Here is a 24,637-nt window from a genome sequence, read left to right on the forward strand (position 1 = left end):
TAACTCAGAAACCATGACCGAATTCAAAAAAGTATGTCCTCTGAGGGTCATAAGTTGGACCCTCTCCTACATAATTTTCTTAAGGTCCAAGTCTCTAAAACTTAACGCTTTGGCTGTAGGTCCGCGAACAAATTGACACTTTTAATCACGAAAAATCACACAAATTCGAACTTTGCTCCAAACTGAAGCCTTAATCAAAAAAAGTTTCAAACTAACGTTGTAGCTGAAGTACTTCTGGACATATTTGTAATTGCATGTATGTCTCTATCATGCACCCAACCCATTTGGGGTAGCTTTTAAGATTTTTGGCGCGAAAAAACGTATTAACGTTGATATCTTTGGTATGGTTCGAGATACTGTAATTCTGAGAAATGTCATTTTAAAGCTCGGTGAGATGTATCCAACGCCGCTTAGTTGAAACCTGTAGGTCAAAACGTTTCGCCATACGAGCGCCCGACATTCTCCATAAGAATTAGGAACAACATACTATATGTTTCTCATATAGCGCGAACTGCCTCACAATGCCCCACATTGCAAGACAGTTGCACTTCATGGGGAAAAAATAGAAAAATGAGACGCAGAGACAGACAACCGAGTGTGGGTGAATAGCATATTAACGTCAAAGTCCATAAATATACGACGATACACTTCCTTTGATTATAGCATTTTTCCAAGTATATATTTTAACCAACAGTTGATCAGAGTTTCACCTGCTAATTCAGCAGGTGATAAGTGACGAAAGATACGATATGCAACTCATGGAAAAGTTAAATGCGTCAATCCGACACCAAAAGTTTCTTCGCTTTAAAACATTTAGATGAAAAGACTACTTTGAACCAGATTTCAATTAATTAATTGTCAAATTGGCCGCCGACAGGGCAGCCAAGTTTATCTTATGCATAGTTATAATATTTATGGTACAATTTCAGGATAAAAGCGGAATAAAAGCAGAAAATCTCATGGTTTTGAAATTTGAACTTTGTTCCATTACATGCATTGCATTACATTTACAGATACATGATTGAATGCTGTACAATAACCCTTCGACCCTCCGCAGTTCGTTCATTGTATGATTTTTATGTAAAGTGTGTCAATGTTGCGTCATGCCGGTTGTTTGATGATAAGACTTAACGATATCTCTTTCACACGTTGCAAAATGCATCAGCCCATCCCACCTGTACGATAAAATTCCATAAACCTGTAATTACGTGCTTTTAGTGATGATAACGACTGCACCAGTAAAATTCTGAGGATCATTCCATGCACTTATTCAGGATAACGATTTAAATTATAGTCACATGAATGACGGATATTGGGACAGTTTGCTAAACGCAACAAAGCCATGCGCATGTGATGATGATATATGATCACAAGGTGCCATTTTTCTCCAACAATGTGTTAATCACCACAATTTGCACTTTTACACGCTGCCAGTCATGATTCGTAGTATGGAAATGACGCTCTCTGAATATTATTTATTATTAGTCATTATAGACATCATCAACCAAATATGAACGGCCAGGGCAATTATTACATCTACTCGAGGCTATAGTCGTGCGTGATTGTGATATCCTGTATCGACCAACAATAGTTAATCTGAATCAATCCAGATCCTTCCCTGAGAGAACATTTCGAAGAACTTTGCATTTATCTTGTCTAAATATGACGAATTTTTCCAATCCACCACCACCACCGCTCATTACGCATAAGGCCATCCGCTTCACTGAAATTGTGTGGTGTGATTCATGCACTACTTTTTGTGGTTCATTCAATTTAACCCACAATTACATCACGACAACGCACCCATAACATTGAACCACTACGAACCAACCAAGTAATGCACGTACGTACGAGCGTTTCCTACTACTCTGCCAGCCAGTGACGACATTCACCTTCTGCTATAAAACTGATGGAATTACCAGCTTCCGCACAAACTCATCGCATCAGTCTTGTGAGCTTCACAATTGCCGATAATTTTCATACACGAACTTATTTCCAAAGTTTTCAATTTTCATTTGATAAAATTCACGCACACTTTTAAATCCTCATCATGAGTTCATCTGCTTCAGTTGGGAAACTTGGGGGTCGAGTTTGGCGACTCCAGAAAGAAATGACGACCGCTGTCCAGCCTTTGATGGGTGGAAGCAGTGGGAAGCTCGAGGGCAGGGTTTGGAGACTTCAAAACAGCCAAGAAGGGTCCACAAGGTCCTTTTCTTCTGAATCAAGCGGAAAGTCGTCCTTCGGGTCGTCAAGGTATGCATTGCAAAAATTCGAATGAATTGCTTTAATTTGTTGCATTCCTTAAAAGACAATAAACTAACAAAGATTTTGTATTCACCTTTGACAGATCTGAGAACCCCTTTGGCAGTTGGTCCGCGAGGTCGTGATCATGCTGGGATCTTCCGTAGTCACCATCTTATAATAGCCTTCAAAGCTCAACGCATCTCAAATCTCATGAAAACTACACACAAACAAACGACTTTATCTCATCCTGTCAAATCAACATGGCCCACCATGCTTGGCAAAAGATTTTCCATGCCGTCTTTTGGAAAGATACCTCCCATTGTGCCACTTTAGTTGTTATTGAAGGACTTTTTTTTTACTCCTTAGCTGTGTACGCATCTCTAGTCATGAAAATTAATTTTCGAATCATGCAGTTTGCATTATTGTATTTATTTTGGTATTTATTATAGACTGATTGTTCATGAAAGTGAATGTTCCAATCGTGTAATGCAAAAATTGTACACAAATTTAAAGAATTTATTATACTTTTCACTTTAACTTGAAAGTTTTATGTGGCCAATTCAATTCAAAATCGTTGATCAAATATACGTATTTAATCTAGAAATAATTATACTTGCTACACATTTTTATTTAAAATTAATAAAAAATAATTATTACAATAATTTGTCGGTTTGAATTTCCAAGTTTTTATACCATGTCATATTCAATATACCTACGACATTTCAGATAAAATATGTCCCATTTACAGATAATGCATGTTTCATCCAATACCTAATCCTAAGCTCACATTACTATTACTACGACATACGCCCGCAGAGGGAATTTTTAGTTGGTTTTGTAAATATAAATGCAATAAATTTCATGATTCATGAGCCATGGCGTGAATGCATTCCCAAATTTTTACAAGTTGCGGATACATATGCATGAAAGGTTGTATAATACATGAATATCGAATGAGATACGATCATCTCTTTTTCATGTACTACATATGTACATGGATAAGAGATGATATATACGTACATACATAGTAATCTGGGTAAATCTGTGTAAAACCTCCATTACTAGATATTGTTCCACATTGCACGTTATGCAAGTGGCAAAAATGCAATTTCATATCTCAATCATGTCAATTAAAGTGCAATGGTCGAAGTGTTGGATAAGAATATTACGTGACATAAATGTAGTAATAAGCTCATTGCTGCTTTTTTTAATTAATCAAAATTCCTTGATGGTCTCAAAGTTCAATAACTGAACCTCACTCAGGCCGTGTCTTCCAAATGGAAATTCACAGGATTCTCAAGCACTGAATTTTTAAGTTCTGAGAAGCAACTATGTGGTCCATAGTAGTAATTCCATGACTCGAGATCTGGATAATTCTGGCGAAATATTCTCAAACCGAGCATGTCTGGATTTTGAGACTTTTGGACTCACGCTACTATCTGAACTTTCATTTCACATTACACTTCTGAAATGACCTGCAATTGGGGTTGGACCTCGTAGTGGATTATGGACTGATAAGAACTGCTCTCGATGGGACACCACCATTGCTGCTGCATCATTCGAGATTGACTCTAACACGCATCGGATTGCAACAAGGTCACGAACTGGACGACTTTATATTAATCAACGATATACTCTAATACTTGTTAAAAATAGAATGAATGAACTCTGTTCATTATGATCTGGTTTTTTGAGGAAGCCATTAATCGGTGACATGAGAAAATTTTACGTGGAATTGTACAAGACGTGAGCTTGTCAGTGGTCACCTGGATTAATCCAGTCGAATGCATTACACTATTTGTGAATCATGAGTAGACGTAATGTATGGGAAATGGGAAATTCCATGTACGTCTGGGCATACCAGAAAAAATGATAACAATTGAAGCATATTCATTAATGATATTTATTTGTGCAAATGTCATTGAGAGTGACAAGAGTACGCATATGGAAATGTTCCCGATGCTGCAGGCTTATAATGTGTCTAGTGTTTGAATGAAGAACTTCAAACTACACGCCTCCCATAATACAAACACCTTGTCGCATGCACCAATTATAATGATGATGAAGTCATATATTGATTATTAACATAATCAGTTAATCGGGATGTCCCAATTCATTAATTTTTCATGTCCATGTAAATCCAGCAGCATTTCAAGACTATCGAGTAGTCATGATGAACCAAGTGGATCAACTTACCTGGGCTTATCCACCTCCCACTAATTCTCACCGTGATTCCGCATCGCGTCTATTTTATCAAGCCGTACTGGTTCTGAAAAGTGTGGGTAATCTCCCAGTCCAGGCGACAACTCGCTCAATCGATGCAGATCATCACCGCCAAGTTATCCATTACACCTTCTCCATCAAATCCTTTACTTTTCCCTACTGTCTCATCCTCACAACCTTTGTCGTCATCGCTTGGATACAATTCATCTCAGAATATGCAGGCCTGAACCCCTTTAGCTTTACATTGTAACTGATTTCAATTTTATTGTCCATTTAAATCCGTCTTAAATGTCACTACACACAAAATTCTCATGTTTTGCGCTTTATATTGATTGATAGATTTATCGAGAAGAATTATGGAGTCTCGTTGGCAAATGTATCCACTGCTCATCAGCTTAGTCTTTTGGATCCTCTGAGTGTTGCACAAACTATGATCCACGTCATATTCCCTTTGTCAAGCTGCATCCAGTATCTAAGCACAATCTGGACGTCGTTAAAGTTTGCAGAATATGCAAATGGATGGACGATATTTGAAGAGACATTTCGACGCATTTTTAAAATGAATCCACTCTTAAACGAAGCTGTGTTTCCTGAAACGACCCGTTTCCGACGTTTATCGTGGAATTTCACGCTTTGTCTTGTGGTTGTCATTGGCCTCACCATTTACCCAATGACACTAACACAAGAACGGCTTTCCGGCAATGCAATGTCTATGAAGTGGCCTGTTACTTTTGTTGGTTTTCTAACCTTTTTCATCACCCTGCTTTTAGATTTTAGGTGCAATCTGATGCTTTACATTAACCAAGAAGCATTTTCTCAGGTGAGCTACTTAATTGTATTTAAGAAACACCAACATTTCCTGCAGCGACACACATGCAAGACGTACAAAATCTCTTTGGGTGAAAACAGATTGGAACTAAGATCGCGGCTGAAGTTGAGTGTTCACAGTCTTCTGTAAGCAGAATCAACTCTACTTTAGTGCAAAATTGGCAACTTTTGATTAGCTATGCAAGAAAGCAGACAGTTTCCGGGGGACAAATTTTGAGCACAAGTTTGCTCGTGGAACTGATCAATTTGTTTGGCACCTGGTGTTCCATTATCTACCAGACAATCTTCTTTGCACAAAGAGATGGACTCGGATGGACTTCTTTAGAAGATCTTGGACTAAATTACTCGCTTTGTGGAATCATGTACTTTCGTTTCGCCATCAAAATATTCTTGTCAGAAAGAATGACCATTGCGGTGAGTGCTTGCTGTTAGGCATTGACCATTATATTTATTATCACAGGTATTGCTGTCACGTTGGTTTTTTGAGCTATTGTGTGGTGAATGTTGTGTCGTGTGCAGGAGGCGAAGATCGCCAAATCACTCCAGCTCATAGAAAATCACAGTGATCTTGGAACATCTCTCGAGGTAGGTGAGCGGAAGGAGAGGGGCGCCTGCTGATAATGACTTCCCTTTGAACGAGGAGTTAATGAAGTGGTTAATTGATTAATGAAATCATTCAGATCAACATCGTGGTTGATTGGATTGCTACCCCACCCTCTAAAATAAACATTGCCAACCTGTTTGCTCTAAACCGCAGCCTTTTGTTTGGCGTAAGTTCCCATGCTCATTCTGACTACGCAAACTTAATTTCACGGTACAAAGGGGAATGTGCAGTTGTTACGGTGGTCTTATCACTAGTTGCTAAATTCAATGAAATTGCTAATATGCTTGTAAATAGGTGATGGGACAAACTGTGACGTATGTTCTCGTTCTACTCCAATTTCAAACAATTCAAGGGACATGAAACTAATATAGAGACTATGAAATTGCGCTCAAGAAGAGAGTATTCATTGGGATTTTGAGATACACGCATATTGTGTAAATAGCGAATAAATAATGATAAATAATGAATAGTCTGTGCAGATTATGTGTATATATAAATCTACAACTATGCATTAAACTTGTCGCTTTCATAAAAAGTCTAACACAAGGCGTATCTCTACGATATCTACAACGCAAGTATCATAATATTCTATTTGTCTCACACTTTTCTATCAACCATTGAATTACCGATGAACCATTACAAATTGCTCTTAAAAAGTTAAAATCAAATTTTATCGACTGGGTGAAATAATCATGTCCACATTTGTATTTATGAAGTCATCAAATGATATCCTTACCCAACGCGGACGGGAAAGCGTGATCCTGTTTCGTTCCAAGTGAAAGAAGTAGAAAACTGGGTTCCCAAATGGAAAATGAAAATGATGCTACAATTTCTGTCTCTCCGTAGATGATTCGTATACATGTTTCTAAAATCAATGGATATTTCCTTTTCGTAATATAGTTTTTAAAATAATAATCATTGTACATGTTTGACATCCAGGAAAAGTTACAATTTGGACCATAATTGGTGAAAGCATCCAAAAACCACTTCTTGGTTGAATTGCATAGAGAGAAAGAGAATCCTGTGGTGATTCATAACCAAAATGAAAAGGGATTTAATGCTAAACATGGAAAATTGCCTCGCTCACTTTGCTCCCCACTTACTTTTCCGAACGCGATGCATGTGATTGTCATGTGGATCTGATTTTTAGTAAGAGAAGAAGCGACCCTTTAATAAACTGATTGTGAAAGTTGATACGACGGCTGAACATCATGCACGCACGGGTAGAGAGCCATGATGATGAACGGGTGCATGTCTCATTTGCACCCACTATTCTAAACAAAATAAGGACACAAGGCATACATTGTCGAAATAATATGAGCAGTTTAATTACACCGGAAGATGCAATTAGACAGACACCGCAAACCACTTTACCCTTTTCGAGTACTACATAATTAAGTTATCAGTCATGGAATGCCGTCCTCCGTGCAATAGAATTTGTCGTGAAATGTGGAATCGGTGTGGATTTTTTAAAGAAAAATGGGTTCATTTAAAATTGACACTATTTCCTTGGCAGACGAATAGCGGCATTATGTTATGTATATAAATGAGACATATCCCGCTTATACATGAATATTTACGTGCATTCATGGCGAGTGAGTGAGTGAGTGAGGAAATGAACAGGAGCGGAAGGAGCATTTATTATCATGGGTTTGGATTCATCCGTGTCCATCAAAGGGATCGAGATGGAGGGGAATCCTTCACAATTTTATCCCTAAAGCTCCCTCGTCGTTTCGACAACTTCTCCGGCATTGGTTTCGTGCCATGTTGGGTCGGATTTGGATTTATTTACTGTATCAGGTTTCTCTCGACTACTGTGCAAGTGATTCACATCTCTTCGTCAGGCGAGGCAGGAGGAACCAGGAGTCACGAGGAGCTCTGGCCAATGTGGTGGAGAGGCACGAGTCCTGTAATCTAAATGCAAAAGTCTGTCGAAAGTTTGCTTGGATTTTGATTTCTTCTGGGTCCTTGTGGGTTGGTTGGTGGCTGAGTGAGAATATGAAAGGCCAAGCTAGTTCAAATTCAGAAAACGTCACTCTAATGTATAAAAATCAGCCCTCGCTTTTCAGCTAGTTTGCGGCAGCTTACTAAAATCTACAATTCCTCTAACGCTTTCTTGACGAGTCGTGTAACCAGGTTCAAAACGGTCATGATCAGAAATCTGTCCCAAGTTCGAATGACAATACAACAGAATGGATAAACTTTAAAGCTTTACGTGACATTATTATGCATATCAAGGTATTTCGTGAATACGAAGCCATTCTCATCACTCATAAAAGGGATAAAACAGAGACGTACGTGTATGTAAAAATGGACAAACAGGGCTCGTGTGACTGTGTTAAATATGCCTTGAATTACATGACACCCACCAAGGAGGCAAGGTTTATGCAGCAGTACAGTATTTTCTCAGAGTTGCAGTTGAGGGAAAACACCAGCATGAAATTTTCCGGGAGAATAATGCATACATCCATACATACGGAAGGGGAGTTGTATCGATCGCCCAGTGGTTTCGCATCCATCGGTGGGATTCGGGTCGATTCATCTCTTTTACAAAAGGGGGACGAGAGAGGGAGAGAGAGAGAGATGGACCGGGTGCAACAATATGTATTCATACCAACAGTAACAGCGTCGCTTTTCATTCCGTGCTCAATGGAACGAAAATAATTTCACCCTGCAACAGCCATTGTCGTGTTGGGGACATTCATGCAAACTTTCGTCCCAGAACAACATTTCGCCCTTTTCGTGATAGGAACAAGGCTGATTTTTTAGGACTGCTCCCCGGAGCGAGATCTGTATGAATGCCGCATAAAGGACGACTTTGTGTGTCGTCGTAGTCGTGGCGAGATATGATGAGGACACTGAGTGAGCCTGACTTGGTGAAATCATTGCCTCCGAAATCCAAGCAAAACGTGGTGGATGGAGTGAGTGTGGTACTTTCCACTCCCGGCATATATAACTGACAATGGGTCGTTGAAGAATCAGATGGGAATAAGTAAGGAAGCAGGAGTGGGAGCAGCGTGGGCAAAGTAAGGGCACCGATCCTACTACTGCAGTAGTTTAACCAGAGTTGCGTCGGAGTCTCCGTCAGCCAAGTGCCGTCCGATATCTCTCAGCAGCGGGTTTTTTTCCTGCGAAACAACACGGCTCTTCTCCCACCGTCGTTTTCTCTCCTCCTCAGTTCCATCCGCCTTCTGGTGCACTGCTCACCCGTCATTGGGAAACTCCGAGAGAAGTGCAAGCAGAGAGAGAGAGAAACAGGCCAGGTTTCAGTTTTCATACTTTTTTTTAGGAAATCTACGGCGAAACAGTATTCGTATTTATACATAATTTTTTACATACGAAAGTGATTGAACAATATGCCACAGAGTTCTGTCAAGAAGAAGAAGGATTAAGTTTTTGTCAGCGAATCGTTGCAGTGAGTGAGTACACGGGACACGATGTAGACGCTGCGGGTAGTGAAGAAAGTGGCCAACCAAATAATGTAGAGAGAGAAACGGAGCAAGACATTATCCTTCCTATTTTTATAGTCAATACGGACAAATCAAATACCCACTCTAATTTTGGAGTATCGCTTTGGGTCAGCAACCCAGAAAATAGCCATTTGTGCTGGGAATAACACGGCGAGGTTGATTGAGGAGTCGACTATAAAGATTACTATTATATATTTGGACGACCCTCGTCGTAATGAATGCTTGGTCAACTTGCCAATAAAAAGTGTCCAGTTAAGCAAAGAGTGAGTGAAAAGTGCAGAGAAAGCAGTAAAAGTAAAGTATCACCAATCCCCGTACCACACCGTCGCATGTACATACGTTACGTATGGACATAATCCATGGCCAAAACTGAGCTCGTCTCGTACACACCGTAGCTCGACACGGAATTTCTCCATTCTCACACACACTTGACTGGAGCGGAGTCACAACATTCTGAGTTTCCTTACATATCGTTGGCTAGGTGTGAGTGGCAGTGGCTGCAGAAGAAGTGGCAGAGTGAAAGCTGCTGGTGTGTAGTAAGAACAAAAAGATTATTACGGAAAGCTGTCGTCTCCTCAAGGTTGGACTGCCACCAGGGAGCTGGATTCTGGACCCTTGTCTCTCTCCTCCCCCTCCGTGCATTCCTATCCGGATGATGACGGTTTGAGATTTCTGTCCATGTAGATAAACTGTGGAGGTGCCGTTGGTGGTGGAGTTGGAGGTACAGTTGGTGGTGAGAGATTGTGCTGATTATGAACCAGGGGAGAGTGGAAGATGAGAATAATCCAGTCCTCCTCTCCCCCTCACTCAGTCGTAGTAGCAGCAGTGCACCTTAGCTGGCCTTGTTCTCGACGTGGTGGTGTTGTTGGTGTCCATGTCGATGGGGATGAGGATGCTGAGGACTTAAGGAATGGTGTTGAGACGGTCAAAGCAACTCACCCCGCGTGGATCCGTAGTGAAAGTAGTGGAATTAACCAAAATAATCAGGAGAGACAATTACTATGCCGTCCAAATGCCAAATCCCCCGAGATTGGAGCAAATCAGAGCAGCTGAGTGTGAGTGAAAAGATCAGTTTAAGATCCGGAACAAACTCAGCCTCGGCCCGTTACGTGAATTCTGTGTCAGGTAATAAGTTCGTAAGATGAGTCATCATTCTAAATTCTAAGTACGTTCACATAGAGTTCCGCTTTTACTGTCGGTTTTAACATCTAAAAATTCGAAAAATATACCATCAGACGAAGAAAGTGGAATCAAAAGCATTAGAATAATCTGAACCCTGATGTCGACTCCTCTCCCCAACCCACAAGGTTGAAAATCCGTTCAAGCTTACCTCTTACCTTTTACGCAGATTTGTATGCGGAAGACGAGATTGACGCGCTGTTAGATGTGATCCGTGACCTCGAGCCAGTTCATACTGATGATGACCAATTTGAAATCGACGGCTCCATACGGTTGCCATTTGATATGACCTGTGACGACTCCCGAACATCCATCCGATCGTGGGATTCACACACCTTTTACCACAACAACACAGTCAGTCCTTTGTTCACTCCATCTTTTAATTGAGTAAAAAAAGTTGGTTCATCCATCCACCAAATCCACCAGTTTCTTCTTCTTGTTCTTCCGAACGCCAACATTTGTGTTTTTGCAAGTCCCTCATATCGTAAGCCTTTTTGGTTCGTTTTCACGCTCCTCCTCCCCCGCACCACGTGCTCCTTCCTAATTTCCCCAACCGTTAATTACTTTCACCAAGAGGAGCCTCCATTATTTGGCAGTGCGCCCATTATTAGATTTGATCCTTCCTGTTGCCTCATCCATCCGGCCCGTCCTTTTTATTACCATGCACAAGACGAGCCAGCCATCCAGCTTAGACTCATAATAATACAATAGAATGTCATCCGTCATTAACTCTCCCACTGCTGCTCTAACCTTCCGTTTGACCTTCTTTTCCAGATGGAAGACCCCGCAACGAGACAAGGTGGACCCATTTCGATGTATTGTGATACAAACCATTTTAAGACGCCCATTGGAATACTTAGAATTGTTCTACTGGTACTGAAAACGCATCTTTCCTTTTTCCATCTCTCCGCTTTCGCTGCTACACACTGCTGATTTTCTTCTTGACATTCGCATTCACTATTTCTTTATGTGACTCAAAGTACAATGCGCTATTCATACATCATGAGTTTATAGTTGGAATTTTATGATATAATACATGCAACGAATGCAATCAGTTCAGGTTTGCATAACGCGACGGACGGAAATGCGGGATATATGTACAAGTCTGGTTCTGGCTGTTTTTTTTAATTCCTCTGCAAATCCGCATGCCGAATAATAAACCGAACTGCATGTACAATGTACATACAACATCCGAGCATGTCAACTAGTAAAATGTGCTTAAATAATTCCAAAAATACATCTACGGATTGTACATATTCTGTGTTATTCTGTCGATATCAACGTTCTCATAATATCTCAGATATAGTGAAATTTACTGAATTTGAGTGTACAACTTGCCCTTTTCTGGCAACAATCTTTATTACTTTTGACTTTCTCTAGTTTGTTCGACCCTCATGCAATAAAACCCGGTCTGGTTTTGTACTCTAAAGAAGCAGAATTTATACATGGAGAGGAATGCGCATAATGTCGGAGGAATGCATGGTCACAATGAACTCTTGAGTATTACAAGTAGGCTTAAGAAACTGCTCAATTGGCTTCATGCTATTCACTTTGTGTAACTTGAGCTAGCATTTAGATCAAGATAAGTGTGACAGATAAATTCTACTCCAGCAAGCCTACAGCGTTTATACCAGTTTCTACCCGTAATGCACTACAGGACACAATAAGTAAATGCATGTAGGCATGTACCCACAACAGCAAGCAGTACTGTTTTCCCACAGAAAAATGCAACGTTACAAGTTCCTCGCACAATGTAGTCTACTCCAAACAAGCAATTTCAGCCTAAACCAACTTTCTCCAGGTCTGCATTTACAAAACGGCCATGGGCAAACACCAGACCCACCGCAATCTTCCCCTCGTCATGTGAAGCAACATGGGACGGATGTTCCATGTTTGTTCTCCCATTCTTTTGGAAAAGTAATTGAGAAAATGGATCTTGAAGTGGCTGCGGGTCTCTGCTACACTGCACGACTTTGAAACTTTCTCCACTTTCACCGTCACGACATTATTAGCCATCCGTTATCAGTGCAGCTACTTTATGCCCATCCTGTTCGCCAGGCAGCGAATAACAATGTGAATAATACCGAGGAGATCATGTTTTAGGACCAGTGAGCGCAGAGAAAGAGGTGTCAAATTGCACGGCCCGAAGGAAAAGTGTATTGTTTTATGCATTAGAGTGGAAACTGCGTCCGTTTTCTGTCTCGGAGCACACAAGTAATTGCTTTCATTAGGAAACACTCTTGCATGTTGATGCGCCCTCCTCCATTCCTTCCGTGGCAATCAGGAGACTAATAAAAAGCCATGCAATAAACTATGTCCGCCTGCATCTTCACTTTCCAGAGTCGTCCATGATATGCATCTTCTGCGGCACTTGCAGATATTTGTATTAATCTCACCCGACCTATGAATTTTCCACCATTTTCTTATTCGCCTAATAGCAACAAGAAGGTGCATACATATTCAGCCAGCCGCCGTAAAAATGAATAAAACATGCAAAGAATCACGCATTCGCAATCGTAACTTGATGGTTTTAAGTGTGGTGAATTCCGGCAATGGAAAACAAGCAGAAAAATCTTGCAATGGCGCGGCGGTGATGTGAAAAGTATCCATTTCGGAGCAGAGGGTTGTATAATAAGGAATTATTGGTCCCTCATGAGGGATATTATCCCCAATATAACCATTATTTTAATAGGCCTGTCCGAGTGTGCGTTCAGCCACCCGGAAGACCAAGACTTATCATTATTACTGATATATATGGGGAGTTGATCTTTATGCTAAAGTAATTTCATAAGCCTGCCCCTCCGATGATTGGAAAGAACTGCAGAAAATTACACAAAGACGCTGCACACAAGACGTTATTCTCAAGCACAAAGGAATACGTACTAGCTTATCATATTGTTGTTTCCGATTGTTGATCTTAAAATAAGCTTTATATTTTATGTAGTATTTGCAATTGCTTTCGTTCTCTGATAAAATGGGATCGCGCAGTGTCTCAAGGTTTTCCATAAGGTGAAAGTAAACCACAGATTTGACACAGCCCCTCGTAACACACTACAATTTCCAAACGTTACAAAATGTGTCCACTAAATGTGTAATTATTCGTCATCACTGCACGCGCATAATTCTACTCTGCTCACCGGTGGCCACTTTCACCAAACTTTTAATAGTGAAAGTTTTCTACTTTTGGATTAAAATTGTCCCTGAAAATTGCGTCATGAACAAAATCTGTTGTAGTTTTGCTTAATAACATAAGCAGATCGGGTAATTCGTGACAATCTCTCCAAGCACCGTCATCATCATATAATTACGCTGCTCTGCAATATTAACGGAAACAGTAAGTCCTTGATGACGGGGAGTGACGCGTTCCGACAGAAAGTGAATAAATGTGTCTCTGCAATTGGAGTCGAATCCCTCATTCGACACGGCCTGCAATTATGTAGAGTAAGGCGTAATGGCAGATCGGATAGCGAAATGCGATTGATGATAATTAACAGCTCTTTAATTACTTATCATTATTTTCTTGATTGGTTTGCTTGTTTGTGTCTGTGTGTCTGGAACTTTTCACTGCTGCATGGGCTGATTTGCTTTGAGCTTTTATTGCTAATTTTATTACTTGTATTGAAGCAGCTAACCATTAATTATTTGTGCAGGTGGCCTCAGCAGTCAGTTTAGGCTGCTTAGTGTACTCTGGGACGGCCAAGTAAGTTCCAATTTCCAACCATGATAACCCAAAAACATGTTCGTTTTGTTCAAATAAACCCGAAATATCAAAAGCCAGTGACTTGTTTTTCATGGTAATAAACAGTTTGTAAAAAAACAGACGTCTCATCACGCCCCCAAACACAACGTAAAATATCGATTGTCCCTGCACCTCATGCGAGAACGAGAGTTATTTGTAATTTCAAATAGAAGAACTCAATATTCTTATCTTATCCCGTCGGTCAGTACATATTGTGCTTTCCCATTTTTTGTACATTTAAACCCTTGATAATAAATAATTATTGCATTATAAATGCATAAAGTAATTTCGTTTAAAGAGGTTAATTTGTTAATACGACTTAAAGAAATTGTTATTTTTTTCAGATATGGACTATTCATGCTGCCCTACGTCGCAAGAATCAGATTTATGCTCTTCATCATCTTGTTCAATGCTCTCGTCACACTTCTTTTGCTCTTCCTGGACGTATCTCTGCTTCATCATGCCTTCCCAATTCACTACCACAAATGGGTGAGCACATTACTCGTCCCTTTGCGAATATTTGCCCACCAGGTCAACAGTTCGGCTGAAACTGAATCTACGTGTGCACGGAAAGTCTTGATCTCGGGAGACAAAGCAGAGACAGACCACGGCAGAGGAGATAATATCAAAGTGCCTGGCTCACTTCATTAGCGAAATGAAGATCGAGTTGGCAGATAAGCAGTTTACGAGCACAAGCAAACTCAATTTGCAATATTAGATTTAGTCATTTCGCCCCAGTCCCGTCTATCCCGTCATATTTTATTATGCTCGAGCAAGGCTGGCTCTGTGGGAGGTGATATTCCCACCCAGTCGCTAAGTAATCACCAAGGCCCACAACGAACCACCAACAGCACAAACCACAATCGACGATGTCATTGACTTCCTTATTTTCACAAATTGTTCAGTCCAGCTCACCAAATGGTACATAAATAATCTGTGTCTGGCGAGCAAGGTAGGAATATTCTGCAAATAAGCCAGGGTTTTTGTGAACAATGTACATAATGCGTCTACCAGGGCTCAGTTGCATTCCAATTTACACTAATTAAATCTCGGAAACCATGTTGGATACTGAAACTGGCAGCGCAAAATTGCTGCTGTGCAAATTCATTGTCAGAATTTGATTGGACAACACCTTCATTCATCCAACCTGATAATAAATTTAAGGCCTGTCACTCTAACCTATTTTCATTTCTCGTTTGATAGGTGATTGCGGTATATGTGATGCTTTGCTCAGGATTTTGTGGAGGTAAATTTCAAGACGATGCTCAATTAAGGAGATCAATACCATCTGCATTTATTATTTCATGCGTGTTATTAAAAATATTTATTGTATTTCAGCATCAGCCCTGATAGTGAGCCTAGTCCACATATACGTGGAACATTTTCCCTGGTTGGTACTAAAGTTTTAATTTTTTTCTTAGGATTAGTGAGGCAAAATAAACACCTAGTAATCGTACCACGCCCCTAAGATTCCCATTTTTCTGGAATGCTTTTATCATAAATTACTACAAATTGTATATATTTAATTTATTTATTCACAAATTTTCAGGGTGGCCAAAGTCACGCGAGATCAGGTAAACATTTCTACATTCTACAATCATGAGTTCGATTCTGTGTACCAAAAACATCATAAAAATGTCACCAATTGCTAATTTGACTCTTATTTTTTAAATTTCAGCTCATTGCTTGCAGCGTAAGTTCCACTTTTTTTAATAAATCACTACAATTTTTCACACCCTTTTCTCCGAACATGTATGCATTCACCTATTTCGCACAAATAGACCTAAACATACGTACGTGCAGAGTCTTGTGGATTGGTCATCAATATAAAAGGATTAAAGAAAGCAGGTAGCAAACCAAGCGCCCTGCTATTTACCTCGAGATGAAAGGGGGGGAAGAGGGAAAGTAAATTTATGGCAATAAACAGGATGGAACTACATGTGTACGAGTGTACGTACGTGAATGTAACGTATCAGGCGTCGAAGTAGTGGAGAGATGCACGCTTTGAACCGTTCCAATCCATCTTGTTCCCTGTCTTCACTCTGCAGTTGTGGGGATTGCATTCCACAAATCCACCGTCGTTCTTTCTATCGAGACCCTGAGATGGATATGGGCTGGTCGTAAACATTATTGTGTCCGTGGACTACGCGGAGCCGTTTGAGGCGAGTTTAGAGTGGAGAAAGTCCTACCTGCACGTATGTACAATGGACGGGTTGCACGAAAACAGGAGAATGAAGGAGTACGTCTGTTCCATCAAATGCAAATAAATTGCTTTCAAATGTTTCCTCCGCCACTTGCATAAGGTCGCTACGCTTTTATCTCGGTGCTTCTTTGCAGATGAATATGTACAAATACATGGGTCGTGGATATGTAGCGTAAATGCGCGTCCGTGCACCTTCCCTGCTCAGTAATTCACACTCGATAGGAGTAAAATTGAGCACAGTGGTTTCCAATTTATTTACAGTGATGGAACGAGCCTGTAAATTTAGAAGGGAGTCTAAGAGATTACGCCTTTAATTTTTGATGAACTCCTCCAAAGAGGAGAGATGAGGACGGGGCCGTTTTAGTGGATGGAGGAGTATTTGGTTTAGAGAAAGTCGCGTCGTCCAAACTTTCCATCTCCGCCTTTGATCTTTGTCTCCACAGAGTTTACTCTGAAAATTCCCTTCCTTCCAGACGGCGAAAGTCACTTTGCTCACTCTGTGCTCGTTCTCCCAGGAAAAAAAAGATGTTAAATCTTTCCCATTATGTATGTACTCATAATGCACACTAATCAATAGCAGAGAACGGTAATAAATATGCGACTGGGTAGTTGGAGACGCAGTAAATCCGGGCTAATCCCGCTTCATCGGTACTTATGAGCAATAGCATTCAATGACAATTACTGTCAGCTATATTGTTGTGTTTAGAGAAAGCCTCAATCTGTAAATATTCTGCTCAGTGCTTTTTTAGTTTTCTCGAGAAATTGTTTGTGCAACAGAACGTACTCGCAACGCAAGTAGGATTTTGTCTTTGTGGGATGAACAGAGCGAGGCGAGCGTATCTTCGTTGGTGAGAACGTACAAGATTTTGAGTTAGTCTGTCGAGGTACAAAGAGATCGTGATCCCGAGTGAGATCTCAAGTAGTGCAGCTTAGACGTACTTCTACCTCCATCGTCGTGAGGTCGTCCTGTCCTCCATTTTATGTCTTTTCAAGAGTCCTCGGCTCATGGTCTCCATTTGCGCTTAAGTTTATCCTATTTTTTTCATATTAAACTCCAATGTCGAGGCAGCGTGTGACAATTGGTGTTATACGCGGATCATATTGTATGTTGGCACGTGAGTTTATAAGGAATGTCGGTAGCTCAAATAGCTAAAGGCGTAATCCAAAGATTATATACGTATGCTAAGGTGGATTGGATACATCTCACGGAGTTCTAAAATGACTTCTCTACCTTCCTAAAATTCTGAAGTTAACAATTTTGCTACATTAAGATGACCTGAACTTCAGGTCATGAAGCATGTTTTACACGTTAGGATGGGGTTTCCAGAAATCAGGCATTTCAATTTCGAAGCCTGTGACCAATGGGGTCGAGATCAAAGTCACAATGCCGAAAATTTATATTTGGCGAATATGCTTTATTTAAGGTGGGGAACACAAAGTTTTGTGTAATTAGGACACATCCCGCACGCGCTCCAGAGCGATCGCAATGTTTTTTTGACAATTTGATTTTTCCTAAAACATTTTGTCTAACCAAAGGTTGTCTGTTTTTACTCAGTTTTATTTTCTCGGTTTTACCGAAAAACTTGTCTCGTGAGAGAGAGTGAGAGAGAGCAGAACACGAAATAAAATAAAAGGCCTACTTATCTCTCCGCCTCGTCTTTTTCTGTGGCGTGGCGGAAAGGAATGAGAGAAAAGCTTTGAGCTGGTCCACCCAGAAGATGAGGATTAACCCTTTTTAAGCAACATCTGCAGCATTCCACTACTTTCACTCTGCCCAGCAATTTATCAGCATGCGAACCATTCTAAATATATAGAACTCAGAAGATCACGAACATCTCCAACCCAAAATATTGCTAATCATTCGAATGTTGTACACATTTTAGGTGTTTGGTTTCCTGGCTGGTTTCGCAGCTCTGCTAATGGCCGTGTTTGCCACGTACGAGCTGTGTCGCCTCCACCTTCCCATCGGGCGAGAGGACACTGACCAATTGACACTGACTGAACGAGCTTCGAGAGAGATGCAGCGAATGCAGGACTCCACATCCAGTACGAACAAAAAGTCGCAGATGCTACATTCTCCCCCGTCCGCTATGGAACCCCCAGTCAGTAAGTGGTCATCCTTAACAATATATTTGCCCTCTATGGTCTTTCCCGTTGTACAGTTTAAAATCGTTGTGCATTACTTTTTATGTTACTTTTATTACTCCCAAAACTTCATATATTTGTACAGAAGAATAAATACTTGTTTGTTTTTTAGCTGCCACAATTTGGCCCATTGACGATGTTCAGCCCTGTTCTTCTAAACATATTACGTGTCCTCCGCCCAACTGTAACAATACCGGAAGTCATATTCACGGTCATTCCCAAAACGTGGGTAGCTCTCTACGATAGCAAAGCCATGCTTGTCCCCATTCTTGCAGCACCGCAACGATTGTTCATACCATTCCTCCTGAAAGTGAAGGACCGAAGCAGTTCAGTGCAGTGTCTGGTATGAAATTGACTGAAGAATGAACTACCTTGCAGACCGGGAGCCCCAGTGGGATGAATTTTTTATGGAATATTATAACCCTATAATAAAGCCCTCGAACGCATGAATCCGTGAGAATCGATGTGAATTCTAAGCATCCATAAACAAACCAAATGTCGTCCTTTGTACTTTCAGCCAGGAAACCTGCCAGTTTAAATTTCAAACGTAGATTAAGTGACAGGAAAATCCATTCAGAATTTTAGTTATACTGTCACTCATAATATTTTTCTGTCATTTATCAATATTTGAGTCCTTCAACTTTTGACAAATCACTTTCATACTTGATGCAAATGTGCTGAATTAAATTAATTCTCCCTTAAAATTTTGAGACTCTAGTTTCTGGTATGACTGACACACTGATGAAGTAATGGAATGTCGATTCGAATGTTGTGATATCTTCCAGTAGAAAAGTAGATAACAAAAACTGGCGTAACTTACTAATGGAAATACCTCGTAAAAATATTAATGCGAACCATTTACATACTAAAACTCTTTCTACTGCTGAGCATATAAAGTGCATGCAAATACGTGTGTCCTCAAGACGGGGGTTTACTACAGATTTTAAGAAATGTACAATTTTTATCTCCCGAATGAACACACACAACAACGACGGACAATGGTCTCGCTTAACTGTACTAAAAATATTATATTCTCAAATTCATCATTCCTGCATGATTATAAATATTTAATAATACTTGTGATTCAAGATCTGATTTCCCACTTGAACGATTATTCACAAAGCCCGATCGTTGATGGCCAAAGGTTAAAAATAACACTATATGTAACTCTCTTCTTAATGTTTAGTCTTTGTTAGCTCAAGTAAATACAAAAATAGCCAAAATCTAAATTTTTATCTTTTAGACTGCATACAACTATCTATTTGTACTAAAATTATGAAATATATCTGTATGTACACCATTCCAGTACCAAATAGTCAGATTACTTATTATGATCTCCAATGTTCTCATACATATACGTTAAGTAATACAATGCAAACAAAGGCAATGGAATAAAATCTCTACTACTTCAATTAACAGCAGTGTGTCATGTGGAATATTATTAATTAATTGGCAACTTGAGCTTAAAACAGCCACGGAAATTCCGGACTGCCAATCTACAAAAATTGATTGTACTTCGTCCATAATATTCAGATTGCAGATGCACAACATTAATTGTATATTGATAAATTGCAGGCCAAAATTTCCCGACTTGTCACACACATCCAGTCCAAACTGTGATTTATATCAGTGCTCTATATGCACATATACTTATTGCCCTCTGAGGTGCAAATATGTTGACCATCAAGCCCACTTTATCTTGCATGTAAAGTTTTATCTTTCTCTTGATATGATTCTATCGAAATTTGGTTACTCTGTGTGTTTCCCACTCGATTGGCAGAATATCTGCGGCCAGGTTCAAGAATAATCGAGTGAGTGTGTAAGAAGTCGAAAGTTTGTTACTAAAAAATGGAATTGTTGGGGTTTCAAGTCTCCACTTTTCCCGTCCTGTTGACGCTTTTTCTGGCCGGCCTGACGTATTTTATATGGTAGCAATTCCTACGGTTTTCATAAAGTTTGCACTGCTGCTGCTGCATTGATCTCGTATTTTCCAATTTTCACAGGAGTCGGAAGAGGATTCTGAACCAATGGAGTGGAATGGGAATACCAGGACCAAAGCCTGACTTCTGGATGGGAAATGCTAAGCAGCTTACCTACGGACGTGTGGTAATGTTTTCTCAATAGGCTCCCTTGAAAGTTCTATCGGAGGAGGAGAAGGACAAAAAATGAGATAGCTTTCCACCAACTTTATGCTCATACATACATATATGCACTTTCTATGCACAAAGTCTTGTTCGCTGGATTGTGAACAGTTTTAGTATCCATAATTCATGTTCTCGTTCTCTGTTTTTCTGCTTCATCTGTCAGGAAGCTGAATTGAATTATGGAACCATAGTCAATTCCATAATCGATTTCACCTTTGGCAAAGGAAAGAAAGAGTCGAGAAGCTTATCATTTTTCTGAAAGCTCATTGCAATCAATATGTCTGGAGAAGGATCATATTTCGTGGAAAGGTGCATTCGAAATGTGTACATTTTCCCTCCGTCGATAGAGTTTCAAGATAAGAACGCTACAGAGTTTTATTCTGTGCATTTAGTGGGTGGCATGTTGTGCTGAAAAAAACCTTGCAGAGATAGTACAAAAGACAAAAATATTCTGAGCGTGTTATAATGAAACGTGACTTTCTTCCTAGGACACGCTCGGAGTGTTGACAGAGTGGCGACAGCAATACGGTCGGGTGGTCGGTTATTATATTGGTCTCCGTCCTCAAATGCAAATCACAGATGCCGACATTGTGAAAGAAATATTTCTGAAGCAGTTTTCAAACTTTGTCAACCGTCCGGTGAGTGATGGGCGAAGTGACGCCTCGTATGTCAAATCTTGATTTGTCTCAATTTTCCTAAAATGCCGGATTTTCCTCTACCTTGAATATGAACAAAAGTCTCACACGCGTATTTCAACGCGTGACTTGTTAGACTTTAATAAAGAGAAGATTGACATTTTGTCAGTTATCATTGGAATCACTGTCTGTCAGAAACTGATTTTGTCAACTTGTACATTATTTCTTTCAATTCCACTGTCTATTAGGACGCTCAGGGTGAAACTGAACACAACCTAGCTCGACTTCGCGATAACGAATGGAAGGAAAATCGACGCGTTCTAAATCCATCCTTCACCACGAAAAAGCTCAAATCCGTAAGTGCCCATCCTGAAGAAAGAGATCAATTTATGCCAAAAATGACGAAATATGGGATTTTTGTAATAGCAGGAATAATTTGTTTGTAATATTCCTCCAGCTCGCGGTTATGATGAACAAGGTGGAGGACGTGTTGATGGAAATTCTGGATGAGAAGTGCAGTAAAAACGAAGCCCTGCCAGCTTACAAAACAGCTCAAGGCCTTACTTTCCAGATAATCACGAAGACGGCCTTCGCGATGGATGTAGACTGCCAGCGGAATGAAAATGTAAGTGTGGCATGTCATGCATGGCAAGGACGGTTTTCTGCAGTCGCAATAAAAAATTCAGCCTGATCAAGAATTCTGACGAAAGGAAACGGAGGCAATTGCGATAATACACAAAACCTTAATATCTAATAACCCGTTTTGTATGCGAGCTGCTAAGCCTTTATGATAAACTGCTTGAGCTTAATCAAATTCTTTTGTGCCGTGTGTTTGGGTGGGAGGACGAGAAAGTAGGATCCACAATGACCCATAAGTAATAGTCATTTGGTTATACAATTATTTGAGTGGTGGAATTTTTCATTTTCCAGGATCCACTCTACCAAAACATAAAAGGTTGGTCATAAAATACATATATTTTAGACGTACTTATCCTCCACGGCGTATTTCCATAATACATTTCTCTTAATATGCAATTACGAATGGTTGAATTTACTCATTTCTTCACCCATAGCTTGGCTAAATTACCCGTTCTCGCCACTAATATTTTTGATACTGATGTTCCCTGGGTTGAAGCACCTCTTCCGCTTTCTCCTCCGATTCGAATCCAGGAACAAGCTTTTTAAGGATATGCACCGGCACATTAAGGGAATAATCAATTTCCGCCGAGCTAACCCTGAGGTACGTACAACGTGAAGGATTGCATTGTTGTATTGATTTTCAATGAGGAGTTGATCGAGAAGTCTAAAATACAAGCTTGATTTATGCTTGAACGAACAAATATCCTTGCATGCGGACAGGCCATGAAGGGAGAGGCAGACTTGATCGGGCTGATGATTGAAGCCTCAGCTGGAAAGCATGCCATTGATCAAACAAAGGAGTTGACGACCAACATTTTAAAAGATGACGATGACCAGACTGACAATATAATAAAGACCAACGTCAAAACGGAGGAAGTATCAAAAGTGGCTAAGCCAGGAAAATATTTGCTGTCCGGTTAGTATTCCAAAATTAAGATTTATGTTTTTGTAAAGCATGGCTAAAAATGGAAATTATATTGACTAATTTAAATATATTATGTCCCAGATGAGGAAATTATGGACAATTGCATCCTGTTTTTAATGGCAGGTAACTTGAATTTGTAAATTAATCTAAATGCAGAATTGAGTTTTGCCTGACCACTTTCTTCCACAGAAGAAGCTGGCTAAATGTGTAATATTGGTTTGTTTAAATTTTTGCAGGATTCGACAGCACTTCGAACACCATTGCATTTGCTTTTCACTTGCTGGCAAGAGAGCCAGAAATTCAAGAGCGTGCTTACAATGAAATAGTCTCAGAAATTGGAGATTTGGTTGGTCAACAACAAAATGATCTGATTTGCAAGTTAAATCTGAGTTTAATAGTTGTTATTTCTTTCCAGCAAGTCATCACTGCAGAAGACTGCAAAAAATTGCCCTATGTGGAACAAATCATTTATGAAACGTTGAGGATGTACCCTCCTGTGCCAATGTAAATCTACTAAATCCTTAATTTAGCATTTTAATTCTTAGTTATTTACACAAATTGTGTGACCAGATTCCTGCATCGGGAGTGCAAGGAGACTGTGACGATTAAGGGTATTACCATTCCAGCCGGCACGGTAGTTGAGGTATGTGTCCCTTCGATAAGGTCAAAGTTGCCATGATTTCTACAAACCACGTTCATTTCAGACCCCTCCTTGGATTCTTCACAGGGATCCCGAATACTGGCCTGAACCCGACAAATTTGACCCGGACAGGTAGAGCAATTATATTGTCACTCATTATTACCACGCCACGTTGTAAGCCATTAATGCTGATTGCCCTTAATGCAGATTTGCTCCGGAAAATCAAACTGAAACCCAAAAATTTGCATTTGCTCCGTGGGGTTTGGGTCCAAGGTAAACAAATTGAATAAGTTAGTATGTTATCATAGTTGCTTGATTTATTAAGCAACCGTTCATCATGCGTTAATCAACATGCAAAACCAATTACAAATATCCAACCATTAAACGATTCACGACCTTGTTAATATTTCTCTTATACTTTTTCCAAGATGATTTCGAAACCGCAAATTTTCGTAACAAAACGGATGACATTTAATGTCCACATTTCATTTTTTCCAGAATGTGCATAGGCGCAAGATTTGCTCTTATCGAGGCCACAACTGCGCTTGCCAAAATTATTCGAGAATACAAAATAATTCCTTCAGATAAATATAAGGTATGTGCATGATTAAAATTCACTGCACTTATTAAATAGGCATGACTTAAAAAACTAAAAATTCTCTTTAGGCGGATATGAAGGTGCAAGTAAAGTAAGTATCACCTTCCAAATGAAACTACATAGGTAATTAAATCGACATCTATAATTCGCTGTATTTACAGGTACATTTTGCTCAATCCTGCTGAAGAAATCTATGTGACATTGGTCCGGCGATGAGTTTTAGGGGATTATTTAGTGTTATTTAAATACAACACATAATGTCATCATGTACACTGTAGAAATGTAATTAAACCTATTTTGACAGCATGTGCTAGTTTAAATCACTCTTTTATTTGCATATAAAAACACATTTCAATGCAGATTTCATGATGGTGAAAAATATGCTGCTGCAAATTATTTACAAGGCAAATAAATACATGTG

At 39.9% G+C, this 24,637-nt stretch overlaps 3 protein-coding genes and 1 long non-coding RNA gene across 6 annotated transcripts; all 4 read left to right on the forward strand.

The window, feature by feature from the left end:
- Positions 1–1,875: 1,875 nt before the first annotated feature.
- On the forward strand, positions 1,876–2,851 carry LOC110863167. Its single transcript, XR_002549248.2, has 2 exons — positions 1,876–2,253; positions 2,348–2,851. It is a non-coding gene; the product is annotated as an uncharacterized LOC110863167 (long non-coding RNA).
- A 1,354-nt stretch (positions 2,852–4,205) lies between these two features.
- LOC118433817 lies at positions 4,206–6,298 on the forward strand. 2 transcript variants are annotated; one of them, XM_035846102.1, is made up of 6 exons: positions 4,206–4,713; positions 4,807–5,287; positions 5,377–5,709; positions 5,815–5,880; positions 5,976–6,065; positions 6,194–6,298. In XM_035846102.1, the coding sequence occupies exons 1-6, from the start codon at positions 4,415–4,417 to the stop codon at positions 6,257–6,259; spliced, it is 1,335 nt and encodes a 444-aa protein (XP_035701995.1). In that variant the 5' UTR covers positions 4,206–4,414; the 3' UTR covers positions 6,260–6,298. The 2 variants fall into 2 exon arrangements, with proteins under 2 accessions (XP_035701995.1, XP_035701996.1); XM_035846103.1 differs by lacking the exon at positions 5,976–6,065.
- Positions 6,299–8,859: 2,561 nt separating this feature from the next.
- Positions 8,860–20,051, forward strand: LOC110841751. Of its 2 annotated transcripts, XM_022087447.2 has the most exons (11): positions 8,860–10,494; positions 10,718–10,902; positions 11,323–11,421; positions 14,199–14,248; positions 14,632–14,776; positions 15,491–15,533; positions 15,626–15,677; positions 15,837–15,861; positions 15,966–15,980; positions 18,374–18,596; positions 18,748–20,051. In XM_022087447.2, exons 1-11 carry the CDS (start codon positions 10,371–10,373, stop codon positions 18,879–18,881), a joined length of 1,095 nt encoding a protein of 364 aa, XP_021943139.1. In that variant the 5' UTR covers positions 8,860–10,370; the 3' UTR covers positions 18,882–20,051. The 2 variants fall into 2 exon arrangements, with proteins under 2 accessions (XP_021943139.1, XP_035709162.1); XM_035853269.1 differs by lacking the exons at positions 8,860–10,494; positions 10,718–10,902 and adding an exon at positions 10,903–11,032.
- Positions 20,052–20,390: 339 nt separating this feature from the next.
- On the forward strand, positions 20,391–24,522 carry LOC110862882 (cytochrome P450 3A31). Its single transcript, XM_022112093.2, has 17 exons — positions 20,391–20,563; positions 20,639–20,741; positions 21,268–21,417; positions 21,663–21,770; positions 21,872–22,039; positions 22,345–22,369; positions 22,488–22,654; positions 22,774–22,969; positions 23,060–23,101; positions 23,215–23,324; positions 23,394–23,482; positions 23,549–23,621; positions 23,683–23,750; positions 23,826–23,891; positions 24,117–24,213; positions 24,285–24,307; positions 24,378–24,522. Exons 1-17 carry the CDS (start codon positions 20,484–20,486, stop codon positions 24,430–24,432), a joined length of 1,620 nt encoding a protein of 539 aa, XP_021967785.1. The 5' UTR covers positions 20,391–20,483; the 3' UTR covers positions 24,433–24,522.
- The last annotated feature ends 115 nt before the right edge of the window (positions 24,523–24,637 follow it).

Source organism: Folsomia candida, unplaced genomic scaffold (assembly GCF_002217175.1).
Source record: "Folsomia candida strain VU population unplaced genomic scaffold, ASM221717v1 Fcan01_Sc001, whole genome shotgun sequence".
NCBI classification, from domain to species: domain Eukaryota; kingdom Metazoa; phylum Arthropoda; class Collembola; order Entomobryomorpha; family Isotomidae; genus Folsomia; species Folsomia candida.

What these genes read in the sequence shown, in the direction of transcription:
- LOC118433817 (XM_035846102.1), top strand. Translation starts at nt 4,415, where the DNA reads ATGATGAACCAAGTGGATCAACTTACCTGGGCTTATCCACCTCCCACT. An exon ending in CAGAAAGAATGACCATTGCG is followed by an intron (nt 5,710 to 5,814) that starts GTGAGTGCTTGC and finishes TGTCGTGTGCAG; the next exon opens with GAGGCGAAGATCGCCAAATC. An exon ending in ACCGCAGCCTTTTGTTTGGC is followed by an intron (nt 6,066 to 6,193) that starts GTAAGTTCCCAT and finishes GCTTGTAAATAG; the next exon opens with GTGATGGGACAAACTGTGAC.
- LOC110841751 (XM_022087447.2), top strand. Translation starts at nt 10,371, where the DNA reads ATGCCGTCCAAATGCCAAATCCCCCGAGATTGGAGCAAATCAGAGCAG. An exon ending in TTACGTGAATTCTGTGTCAG is followed by an intron (nt 10,495 to 10,717) that starts GTAATAAGTTCG and finishes CCTTTTACGCAG; the next exon opens with ATTTGTATGCGGAAGACGAG. An exon ending in GTGTACTCTGGGACGGCCAA is followed by an intron (nt 14,249 to 14,631) that starts GTAAGTTCCAAT and finishes TATTTTTTTCAG; the next exon opens with ATATGGACTATTCATGCTGC.
- LOC110862882 (XM_022112093.2), top strand. Translation starts at nt 20,484, where the DNA reads ATGGAATTGTTGGGGTTTCAAGTCTCCACTTTTCCCGTCCTGTTGACG. An exon ending in CCACGAAAAAGCTCAAATCC is followed by an intron (nt 21,771 to 21,871) that starts GTAAGTGCCCAT and finishes ATATTCCTCCAG; the next exon opens with CTCGCGGTTATGATGAACAA. An exon ending in ACTCTACCAAAACATAAAAG is followed by an intron (nt 22,370 to 22,487) that starts GTTGGTCATAAA and finishes CTTCACCCATAG; the next exon opens with CTTGGCTAAATTACCCGTTC.